Raw genomic sequence first — 12,181 nt, forward strand, 5'->3', positions numbered from 1 at the left:
TGGTGGTGGTTTTCTTCAGTTCCAGAGGTGACTATAGAGGCAAACCAGGACTGCAGTGAGCTTTGGCTGCTGTTTTCTTGGAGTCAAAACAAGAGACACTTGCTGAAAGTGAGGTTTTATTGAAAACCATTTTTAAGCAGCAAGAAAGTTAAAAATTCAAATGCTTTATTTCAAATAGAAACAAACTAACTTACAACACAATGTACGAAGCAAATAAGTGATGGCAACATTGACACTTAAACATCTTTTAAATCAAATATTCAACAAAAATATATGTCAGCTTTTAAGTACACAATCTGCATGTGGTAATATATACAGCCGGGTGAAAAATATAAAAAGAAATACCGTTCTGCTTAAGAACATGATATAGTGAAGACTTTGGTAGAAAAAATGTCTTTATTTTTAAAAGTGTAGTCTCCAAAGATACTTCCTTGAATCCAAAGAATAAAAATTAAACAGATCTATCCCATTACACTGCTGGAGGTTGCTGTCCACGGGTAGTTCACTGACTGTTGATCGTGTTGGAATCACACAGTGATAATCGGCTAACACAAGGGAAAAGGCAGAGTGGGAACAGTTGACTGTACACAGGAAGACCACCAAACCAATGCCTCTGTTTCACTGGCACTCCCAAGCCTACTGCCCTTCTTGCTCATTGCTGGTGTGAAGGCTGATCTTTTGGACTTCCAGCTCTTCTGCACTGACCATGGAGGGATCGATGGCTGCATACCGAGTACCATGGAACTGCAGCAAATGGATCTGTTGGACGTGGGAAATAACACAGAAACAGGTGTAGGAGCACAGCATTTTGGTAAAAGAGAAGCATTCCTTCTGAGTAACTTTTGTGAGGGTGAAACCATGGCTCTGGAGTACAAGAGTTCAGAGACAGAAAACCCCCAAAGCTGGCCTAGCATGGACACAGCTGCTCCCAGCCTGCCCTTTGGTATCAGCAGCAGAGAGCACACAGACTCAGGGAAGTTAAAACAAAAGCTCAGAACAGGAGCTGCCTTCTGCTGTTGTGGCTAAACATGTTCACAGATTGAATTCAGGAACTCACTTGAATGTACAGGTTGACCTCAGCACTCCTGCAGAGGTAGGGGAAGTTGCCTCCTGTTTTGAGGTGAGCTCTTCTGGCATTAGGGTAAAGCTTATACATTTCTTCTTTTGCTTCCGTCGAGAGCGCACTTTGGTCGAACACCTATGGAACAAGTCCCAGCAGTGAGCTCTGAACCTCCGATTTTGTTGTTACATCAGACTGGCTGCATGCTGCTTCTAGAAGAGACCCTCAGCTTCGTTGTGGAATGGTGTTAATGAAACAGAAAACAAGCAAACCTGGGCATCGACAGCTAGAAATCCAATACTGTGATACTGAAACATATGGCTGTGTTACTGCACAGAATATCCAATTCACAATGTAGCACTGAAGAGGCACAGCGCTGCCAGTCAGCAGAAGGCTTCCCTAAACAGGAAGGCACATGCTGCAAATGCTTGCTAAGTTGCTAACTGAATATCATGGCCAAGGGAAGGAAATACTGTTTAATTAAAAAATTCAGATTCACTTACATCCATAATGGTTACAGGGATGTCTCGGATTTTGTGAGGTTCTACATAGGAGTTCTGGCAGTTGAGGGTGAGTCTTGAGGCCAGCTCGCTCTGGCCCAGGCTCTCCAGCTTGCAGTAGAGAGAAAGACCAATTAACAACATATTTCACTGCAGGAAGTTAATGCAATATTAACAATACAGCCAAAGAGAAGATCGTTTCAAAGGGATGAAGGTTATAATTCCAATTTAGTATTACTCTGCATGAGACAAATGCTTAAACCACGTTCCATTAGTTGTTCCTGCCCCCAGAGCATGGCGTACAGATCTATCCCAAAACTTTCTTCTCTTCCACCTCAGTTCCTTAACTCCCTCTCTTGAACTACACAAACACAACTAAGGTAGAGGGTCAGGGTATCAGTTAAACTGCTGGGGCTGTGACAGTCAACACCTGGTAAAGAGCCACTTCTCATTCCTCCCTCCTGGGTCAGTGAATGAAAAAAACAGCAGAAATATCTACAACCTCCCACTCAGTAAATCTACACTGAAAGCACAACCATCAGAGCACCCAGCTACCTACCCTGTCCACCATGAAATCAATCCCATCAGCCATTTCAGGATCTAGAGGACCAGATGCGAAATTCCCAAGGACAATCTTTTTCAGCATAAAAGCAGGCATCAGCCAAAAGCTAAAACAGAAATAAGATGTAACAATATCTTCAAGCACCAAGGACTCAACATCAAGACGCTGTGTTGTAAATGCTCCCTTTCCTTGCACAGACTTTGTGCTTTAACCTCAGATGAAATCCTTGAAGAACCTTCAAAAGCACAGAGATGGAAAACCTGGCAGCTTGATGCTTGAAATGCTCTGAGCAGCTTTTAGTTTTACATGGCAAGAGTATATTTTAAACATGGTGAACAACAAACACTCTTCTTGCTCTAAATGGTTTTGTTTGACAACAGGCAGAGTTCTTAAATCTGACCACACATCCACAGAGGATCACAGAACAATTTGTCTAATTCCACACTCTCAATTGTTAACATTTCCATTCTTCTTGTGGTGTGCCTTTAAAAGTCACAAGTATTCCATCCCACACCTCCCTCCCCTAGGCTGGAATCAGGTTAGACACATATCCAACTAATCAGTGTGACATTTCATTGCAGAAGAATTAATGCTGTGAGTCTGCTTTCTTGTCTTAGTCTTCTTTACCTGTTTGCTGTCCACGTCTGATTGAAAATAGAAGTGTCACTAAAGGCATTACACAAGATCAGAGATTGGACTCTGGGAGATTTGTGTGTGTATTCAGCAAACTTTTGAGCCAGAAAGCCTCCCAGAGAAGCTCCAAAAAGGTGAACCTAATGCAAGGGGAAAAAAAAAAAAAAACGAACAGATGATGAAATGTGACCTCTGAGCACAGTGCTTCATTACAAAAATAGGTCACTCAAGTTTACCTTGTCCTCATAACCCATATTTTCAAAGAATCACTGTTCCATTCATCTCCTGGTTTTATGTGCAATATAAACGTGATGAATACTAACAGTAGGAAATGTTTCCCACAGATACACAGTATAAATTTCTTTGTGTTCATCAAGCTTAAGAAAAAACTCGAACATTTCACTTTGTTCTCCATAGCTATTCCAGTCCAAGAGACTTGACTGTGGTGTTCTGTACTATGTGAGTTAGGAAGGATAAGTTCCACAGGATCTCACAAAAACTGAAGTTAACCCATACAATTTTATAGGCCTGGAATAGCAACTGAATTTAGGGCAAGTATGACAATTCCCAAGGGCATTGACCTTCAAAAATAAACTAGTTTCAAATGTGAAATTGCAACACAGCCTCTTTATAGGCTGCACTTTTGTATCCTATTTTTTACGCTGGCTCTTAAATGAGACTCTTTCAAACATCAGGTTTTTATTGCAACAATTTGTCCACTTCCCCATCTCTGAGCACTCACTTTATCTAGCTGAAGATGGTCTAAGAGTTTCCTGAATCCATCACAGAACTCCAGGTGATCCCAGTACACCGGATACTGCAACTAAAATAATACAAAGTTAGAAAAGACTGGCTGAGATCAATCTGCTTCAAAGTTGTACCAGTTCTCACAATAATGATTTCAAGACAGCAAGCTGTATCGTGAAGTTCCTCTTCAAGGTCCCCAGAGCCTGAGGGTGCAAACACCTCCCCCTCAGTTACACAGAAACACACAAAGTGCCACAGAGAAGAGTTTGCTGGGGAAAGTGCAGCATTGCCTCACTCTGGGATCAGTGGGAGGGGAGGCTGGAATGGTTCTTCAGCGATTTTGTACCATGTAACAGATAGAGAAATCATTGACTGCTGCAAGAGACAGGGGTACTCCTAAAGCCAGGCTGTTTAATGTATTGTACAAATCAACCACTTCAGCTCAGGAGCTGAGAAGCCCCAGAAGAGCAGGCTGGTAGGATTTAAGGAGTGACATAGCATCTGCAGCTATTACATAGGCTGAGAACCACCATCCCTAAGGAAAACATGGAAACCTTGAACTAATTCATGTCTTCGCCTCAGGGCTAACAAGGATGCAGATGGAGGCAAAAAGTACTTGTGTCCAGGACACACAAGAGGAAAAATAGGCTGAGAAGTTAACACTATGCATGCACAAGGTTTGGGTAAATGCTGCTGTGGACATATAGCAGATTCCAGTCTGGATCCACGTGCTCACTACTCTGTAGTGCAACTTAGCACAAAGTTTTTTGGTGGATTCTTTAAGTGAAAACTAAGTTCATTATCCAACCTCTAATGAGAGCAACAAGCACAAGTACACCACCGTTGACACAGGACTGAGAATACTCACAGCAATAACTCTGTAGCCCCATCCAGTCAGTGCCAGAATTTGCTGGAAAAACACATCTGCAGTTCCACTCACAGGAGGGAGAAATATGAGTGGGCAGCGAATGCTCCTTGGTCCTGCATCATACAATGACCAGACTTTACTGTCGTCATCGTCTACTATTATCTGGAAAGAGAGGCACAGAGGGGAGAGCAAACACAAGACAAGTGAGGTTCTTCAGCCAGCTTCCAGGATTGCTTCTAGAAATTTCCAACATCTAGCAAATGTTATAATACTCAAGACCTTCTTTTACTCTTCTTCACAATAGCTTTCAGGCTGTTTTCTAACTGGAATGACAATATGGATACAGCTGGAATAGAATTGTGGCCACACACCATCAGACAGAATATTTTGTGCATCCTGACATAAGCTGGATAATGAACTGCACCTCAGGAAAGGAGCCACCATACTCAGGAGAGACACAGGAGGTCAGTTCAGGGTACCAAGAGCAGCAGCTGGAGGCTGGAAGAGCCAGCACTGCCCCAGGGACAGCTTTTTTAAACAACCATTGATATTTGCATCCACGGACAGATGTTTCCAGTCTGGATCCATGCAGGCCTACAGAATTAAGCAGCTATCACCACAAATTATTGATCTGAAACACTTACAGAAACAGAGACACACACAACTCCCAGGGCAGCACTGCAAGGTTGACCTGGAGGGAAAAATGCTTCCACCACTGGCAGTATCTCAGGAGCATCTGGATTGCCCAGGACACGGCTGGCTGAGGGGGATTATTCACACACGAGGTGCTATCCTTTATGAGCAGCTCCTCATACAGTACTACAGGTCCTAGCATAATTGGTATCTTCAAAAGTGCAAGAATTGTGTCTTCTTTTCTAGCAGAAAAAAAGCCTGACTTGTTTTGACAGGGCCTGTTCTACCAGAAGCTGTCTTCTGTATTCCAGATGTTCTTTCAACTCCACAAGCCAGCAGAAGCTTCATCTTGTACGAGACCAACAAACACAAACCTCTGGGGAAAGCCTGAGTCAAGCAGCCAGAAATCATCTCGTCCGTATTGAGATTTTATAGCTTTTTGAACAGTAATACACAAGCACAATTTGCTTTTCCAACCCAGCAGTTAAGCTTCTCAGCAATCAGAGGAGAATAGTGTATCACAAATCAGATTTGCTTGACTAACAAATCTGCTCCTAATAAAGCCAGTATTTCAGGCTCTGGGAGCATGTGAGGAACCACATGATAACGTTGTTTCTAAAGTCTCTATAAAAAAAAGACAGATTGCATACCAGAGCTTCCAGACGAGTGAAACCATTTAAACATAAACTTTGTACAAAAGCCTTCCCAATCCCCGCCAAAATAACTCCTTGCACACGACCCCTGGGCTCCAGGCTTTGCTGTTCTCAGCTGTCATTCCATCAGTAATGTTGGATCCATTCAGGGTGGCTACTACCAAGTTTACCTTTAGGAGTATTTCCAAAGGCAGACCATATTCTTTGAAATAACACCACCAAAGTTAGTCCACACCAAGAAAGCTGAGGCTGAGAGATAAGGTTTCTTTCCTCGAGCCCAGACAGTGAATCAATGGTTTAAGCACTTGTTCTAGTTGATTTCTGGCCACATGCTGGACAGTTTAACTCCAGCTCCCGAGCTGTGTAGGCAGCAGTGTGGTTAACTGCTGACTTGGGAGGTCACCAACCTTCTTCTGGTTGATCAATCAAGATCAGCCACAGTTCACATAAAAGGTAAAATCTGCACTGCCTCAAAACAAAGAGCAGAACTTTTTAGCAGGGCCAGGGTGTCCCTTGATGAAAACTTTTAGGAAGGACTCAGATAAGACAGTGAGTGGTGTATGCAAATGGAGGCACACAGGCAAAGCAGGAGACTCGGTTAAAAAGTGTTATTTTCTGTGCTGCACTTCCTATATCTGACCAGGGCAGGAAGGAGGATGGAGCTGAGCATTTCCTGTGCCTGTCAGGAGAAACATCTTAGCACATTCTCAAACAAACTGCTCTGGCTCTGCTTCCTTAGGTTGACCTGACTGCGATAACCAAGGCCAGTTATTCCTTCCTCTGTACTGCACATGCTTTGCACTTCTGGAGGGATAATGCAGGCAAATGTATTCCCAAAGACTGCTTCAGAGATTAATTACATTTTCAAATTGGGCTTTTGTTTTTTAATTCTCTCTCCAATAACCAGGACTAGTTTACTTATTTCTACCTTCTTCATACCCCACATTCACCACTGTGACATCATTTGTCTTTTGAGCTGATAGAAGCACTCAAGAGGGTAAGGCATTCCCAGCTCTGAAGGTCACCAGGTCACTATCAGCTTCAGTTTACACACATCCCCAGTTACGAAACCCTGAGCACTGGCAGTAGCTGAAGGCAGCGGCTGCTGACACTGAGCTGCAGCAGCACCACGTTCCCTTGGAACCACAACCTCCAGCTCCTTCCATTCACCATCTTGCATCACACAAAGCAGAGCCTCAGAGCACCCACATATCTTTCTGCTGAAATGCTGGCCCCTGACCCAGTGAGGCACTGCCTGAAGGCAACAGTGTGACACAAACAGACCCAGCAGATGGACAGCCAGAGCCTTGACAGAGCATGTGGAGTCAACAGCAATACATCTTTCTTATCTACAGAAGACGCAAACTGGCAAAAAATTAATAAGAATCCTACAGCTCTTCCCTAAAGGTGTTTCTGCAGCCCACAAAGTCATCCAGATAAGGGAACCACACCAAAGTCAGCTTAGCCCAAAACCAAACTATAACATATCCCAGGCTAGACAGGACACTGACTGCTCAGCCTGTGCAGCCACAGCAGTGACTGTGCTTGCAGCAGCAAGGTGTAAAGACAGGGCTGTCCCTCTGTCTGGCAGGAGTCTGGGCTGCTGCAGGTCACTCTGTAACCACAGCCCCAGCAAGCCTGACCTGCAAAAGGTACATGAGTGCTTTATTGAGTCAGGAGTTACATACTACTACTGCACTGCATGCCCTCTGCCACTCGGCAGGTAGAGAGCGCAGGCTGGAACCCTGCACACTTCAAACATTCTCCTGTGGCTCAGTGAAAGGAAGTGGGGAAATCCAAGCAAGAGGAGAAAGTGGTTTGTCACTGTGATTAAGCAGAAGAAACTGTGTGAGTTTTTGCACCGTGGTTAAGGATATTCCCATTCTCAGGACCCTGCATGCTGCCTGACTGCTGGGAAGTTGCCTTTGGACATTGCTTTGGCCTGAGGACAGTGGGCAGGAACAGTGGAGGTGGCTCTGGCAGCTCAGTCCAGTGCACAGAGGCAGCTCTGAGAAGCCACACATGTGATGCCCAGCACACACCACTCCCTTGGAGCCCCCTCCTCAAGCATGGCTGGCACCAGGATGGCAGGTACAGCTGCCATGGCTCACAGCTGCGAGTCTCTGCTCCCCACCACAGGCAGAAGTGACCTCCAAGAAGCATGTGAAGATGAAGGATGTGCTTTCATGCACTCACATGACATGTGGGACAACAGTTCAGGAGATAAAACAGGTCAGAAGCACAGCCACAACTGCTCTGCATTAACCACACTTAGTCTCTCCCCCTAAAAAAACAGGAGATATTTCACTCACAAGATGTACATACCTTTTTAAGAGGAACTGTGCTTCTGAACCAGTTATAGTCAGGAGAGACTTTAATCTCTCCCATGATGTTTAGAAAAAAATCAGTTTGGGTCAGCCTGAAAAAGAGAGAGAATGAGAAATCAATACCACAGTTTGACCTGACCGTGGGCAGCTCTTGAAAGCTGTGCCATGTAAATAAAGCAGTGCAGGGTGATTTGCTCTTATCAGTTGATGGCACTACCTCTGACTCACACCAAGTTCACTTTTGCTCTGTTTTCATCAAACCATGCAATTATTCTCCCAAGAGGCAGTCACCTGACTGCCTTTCTGCACCAACCTAATTATGAAATGATGATGCCTCTGTAGCAGCATTCCCTTGTGACAGCTGCAGAGAAAGTCAATTGTGTTGCAGGCTGTAAGTGGCTTTAAAACCTAAAGCATGTTCTTGGGTTGTTCTAAATTGATAAGGCACTCCAAGTTTATAGTTAATAAATATTCATACAATTCACTCAGGAGTTCACACCACAGATGTTATTTCATGAACCTACTCAGTATTCAGATCATGTTTTTCCATCTAAGTATAACTGACCCAAACGAGTCCCAAAGCACATCAGGAACATCACCTGATCCAAGGCTTAATTTACAGAAAATCCTTGAAGTTTTAATTCTATCCGCACAGAAGCAGACTCGTCAGGAGTTACCAATGAAGAAATCCTTGAAGCACACCATTAATACAGGACAAATTGATTCAGAGTTGAGTTCACAAAGGAATGCCACTAATTCACTCCCCAGCCAGAATGCCCAAACATACATAATGAGTATCTTATAATACTCCATTAATTAGTAATAAACACTGAGGTAACTCCAAGATTTAACTTTTTTTTTTTTTTTTTTTAAGCAGCAAGAGACCATTAGCTTCCATTTATACAACAAATGGCATCAAACACTTCTGAAGTTTGCAGACTCAATAGCTTCACCCTGAAAGCCAGCTGCTTTGGGAGATTTTTTTCATGCATTCACACACAGCACTGAGCATAGAAAAACAAAGAAACTTTTGCTCTTGTTACTTAACAGTTGCCAAGTCTAAATCAATAGGTTTTGTTTCTTAATTCTTCATAAAATAAGACCTTGTTGTGTTCTGTGAGTCACTCCAATTCATTTGTCCCTACAGGAGAGCTGCCAGTGGGCAGCTTAACCAGTTTATAGGGTTACAGCTGGATTAACAGTTAGTTACAATTTCCTCATCTTTCAGTCTTCATTTGCCATCTTCCAAGTGCAAAAAATATGAATTTTTAAAGGGAAAGTACTTTGTAAATTGCATGACAAACACACACCTTCCACAGAGCATGTGCTACACCTTCCATGTTCAAAGGTTTGAGGTGGGATGTTCAGCTGTGTGGCCATTGGTTCAAATTTGTGTGGCTTCACTTTGGTGCTTGCACTAACTATTCTGCTCTCTATCAAAGTCTGGCAGCAAGTAAAATTACAGAAAAAGTAAAAAATATCTATTCCAACAACCTGCAAAGCAGAGCAGGTGCAAGGATGCCTTCCTGGACTGGGGGACAGCAGCCATTGGAGCAAGGAAACCGCGGTTCAGAGTAATTCCTTTCCATAACCACACATCAATGGCTTTCTAAAAGCTCTTCAGCAAACGACAGTGTGACAAAATTGTGACAAACAAATCACAGGAAATGCCTTAAAACACACATTATCTTGGACTGTTGCACTGGCAGGGCCAAGAAGCACAAGCCACGGTCAGGGCCCCACACAGACACAGAGGCGCCGGAGAGGGAGATTTTTTCCTGCTGTTCACTCTGGTTGCCAGAGAGGGTTGGCAACCTCTTCCCACTGTGATCATCTTGCTGCTTCTGCCACCTCAGTCTTTCAGCACCCTTAAGCTAATTTCTGTGGTTTGGGAGCACAGAACTGTGTGATTACAGTAGGTAAGGAAAGGGTACGATGCAAGTGAACTTTGTTCTGTCCCTGCACCTTGTCTGGTACCACAGCAGGTTTAGAATCCATCTGAAACCCAAATTTTGAACTTCCCAGTTCACCTGTTACCACTCACGGAAGTGAGCCATTGGCCACTAACACCTGGGCTGATTTCCACCAGCTTTCTTCTAAAGGAGCATCTGATCACCAGTCCTAAGGGCTGCCTTTCTTTCCAGGCAAGAGGAAACTTCTCTTGGATTAGAGAATGTCCTGTTACTGAAATGGGTTTCTTTTCTCCATTGCACAGAAATGCAGCATTCAATTTGTACACACAAATACTCATATTAACAACTATATGTGCTTTCCAGCCACAGAGAAGCTGAACCATGAACTCAAAACAGGGATTCAGCTACTGAAGGTAACTCAGACCACAAAGAGCCTGACGCTGGTCATGATCAGCCTCTAAACGCCCAAGCTTAATTTTTAGTAAAACCAAACAACCTGAAGAACTTTAAGCTCTTAGAAACAATTCCTCTGGAAGAATCACCTATGGATGTGCTCAGAGCACTTGGTAATAGTCTCTTTGTGAGTTATTCCACTACACTAATGACATATTCCATTCATTATTGATTTAAAAAGACAATGAGAAAGAAGACTTATGGATAAGTGGGATATGGCAGCAGCGCCTTCCCCTATCTCTCAGCGCTGCTTCCACCAACCCTGCCCCACGCTGCCCACCGCCCCCAGCCCCTGCTCCACCCCCCTCCTCAACCACATTTGGCTCCACAGCTTTGTAGGGAGAAGGGGACAAAAGCCAACTCAGCACCCTCAGCTCAGGCTTTCCCCTCTGTAGCACAAGCTGAGGCAGCCCCTTCCCCTGAAAGGCCCCCAGTAAATGGAGCCCCAAGGCGGGGTTTTGGGCTCCCTGCTGGGCCGCATCCCAACCCTCTCCCTTCCCTCCCTCAGGGGTCGCAACGACCCCGCTCCAGACCCCAAAAGACATCCCCCGCCCCGCACAGTCCCCCGACTCTTCCGGCGCAGCCTTTCCAGGGGTGGCACTGTCCCGAAGGAGCAGAGGCCACCCCGCTCGCCTCAGCGCCCACCCGGCCCCTCAGAGCTCCCTCCACGGAGCGGGGCGCTGACAACAGGGGCAGGCCCATCTCCACAGCGACGACTCTCGCCTTCCCATCACTGTTGGGCGCTCACCGGATGGCAGGGCCCGGGGACGAGGAACAGGAACAGAACCAGGAGCACCACGGCCGCCAGCGCTCTCCCGCTTCCTCCCCCCGCCCCGCGCGCCCAGCCGGGGGCACCCGCTGGCCGCCACTTCCGGGTGCTGCGCCCGCGCAGCCCACGTGACCCCTGGGCGGGGCGTGGGCGGAAACAGCTCCGCCGCCATAGCTACCGAGGCGGAAGTGAGCGGTACAGGCGCCATCGTTACCGAGGCGGAAGTCACGTGACTCCAGTGTTAATTAATGGAATAATTTGCATTGGAAGGGTTTTTTTAAGGTTCATGTTGTTCCACCCCCCCCCCCCCCCCCCCCCCCCCCACGGTCAGGGACGCCGTCTACTAGACCAGCTTCCTCCAAGTCCCGTCTAACCTGGCCTTGAACACATCCAGGGATGGACCGTAGGTTCTCGGGCAACTTTTTCGCTCCAGGGCAGCTCAGGTTAATTAAGGAGAGCGACAGGTGTTACTGAGTCATTCCTCTAATGAAGAGGTGGAGTCAATTAGCCCCGTTTAATTGGTATGTAATAAATAGGAATTGAAGGTGAGCTGAGACAGACCTATAGTTACCTGCAGTTATAGGTGCGTTGTCTATAAGACATCCTAAAGGATACACCTCATTAGATAATGTATATTTATAGAATGCTCTTCGCTGCTTGAAGATTCATCCCACGACACGGGGCATCATTTTCTACTCGCTCCCCAAATAGATTCAGTTTGCATGAAGTCTCTCTGCTCCCGTCTCAGCCTGATCTTTTCGCTAAAGGCTTTAAAAAAAAAAAAAAAATCTGTGATCAAAGGGAAATATTCATCTTATGTCGTATTCGGAAAGAGGAATTAAAGGAATCACCGGGAATGCACACACCTGGACGGTGTGCCGAAGGCAGACCGAGAGAGTTCGGTGTCGCTACGGCCGCACACTACATTCCCCATAACGCCACACGGCGCCCACGCAACCATTCACTGCTGAGATTACACTTCCCATGATGCCCCGCATGGGGAGCGGGTTCACGAGGAACGCGGTGCGGCGCGATGCCAGCTGGGATTTGCAGTCCCGTAGTG

The 12,181-nt window shown here is 45.6% G+C and overlaps 1 protein-coding gene across 2 annotated transcripts; it reads right to left on the reverse strand.

Annotated features, from left to right (window-relative positions):
- Nucleotides 1-103: 103 nt before the first annotated feature.
- On the reverse strand, nt 104-12,055 carry SPG21 (SPG21 abhydrolase domain containing, maspardin). Of its 2 annotated transcripts, XM_048317234.1 has the most exons (10): nt 11,985-12,055; nt 11,690-11,886; nt 7,982-8,075; nt 4,371-4,532; nt 3,498-3,578; nt 2,750-2,895; nt 2,120-2,228; nt 1,564-1,671; nt 1,058-1,198; nt 104-759 (listed from the first exon to the last, which is right to left on the reverse strand). In XM_048317234.1, the coding sequence occupies exons 2-10, from the start codon at nt 11,719-11,721 to the stop codon at nt 637-639; spliced, it is 996 nt and encodes a 331-aa protein (XP_048173191.1). In that variant the 5' UTR covers nt 11,722-11,886; nt 11,985-12,055; the 3' UTR covers nt 104-636. The 2 variants fall into 2 exon arrangements, with proteins under 2 accessions (XP_048173191.1, XP_048173192.1); XM_048317235.1 differs by lacking the exons at nt 11,690-11,886; nt 11,985-12,055 and adding an exon at nt 11,098-11,219.
- Between the last annotated feature and the right edge of the window lie 126 nt (nt 12,056-12,181).

Source organism: Corvus hawaiiensis, chromosome 13, assembly GCF_020740725.1.
Source record: "Corvus hawaiiensis isolate bCorHaw1 chromosome 13, bCorHaw1.pri.cur, whole genome shotgun sequence".
Taxonomy (NCBI): Eukaryota; Metazoa; Chordata; class Aves; order Passeriformes; family Corvidae; genus Corvus; species Corvus hawaiiensis.

What these genes read in the sequence shown, in the direction of transcription:
- SPG21 (XM_048317234.1), bottom strand. Translation starts at nt 11,721, where the DNA reads ATGTCTTATAGACAACGCACCTATAACTGCAG. An exon ending in GGGGCTACAGAGTTATTGCT is followed by an intron (nt 3,579 to 4,370) that starts GTGAGTATTCTC and finishes GTATTATTTTAG; the next exon opens with TTGCAGTATCCGGTGTACTG. An exon ending in ACCATCTTCAGCTAGATAAA is followed by an intron (nt 2,896 to 3,497) that starts GTGAGTGCTCAG and finishes CCCTTGCATTAG; the next exon opens with GTTCACCTTTTTGGAGCTTC.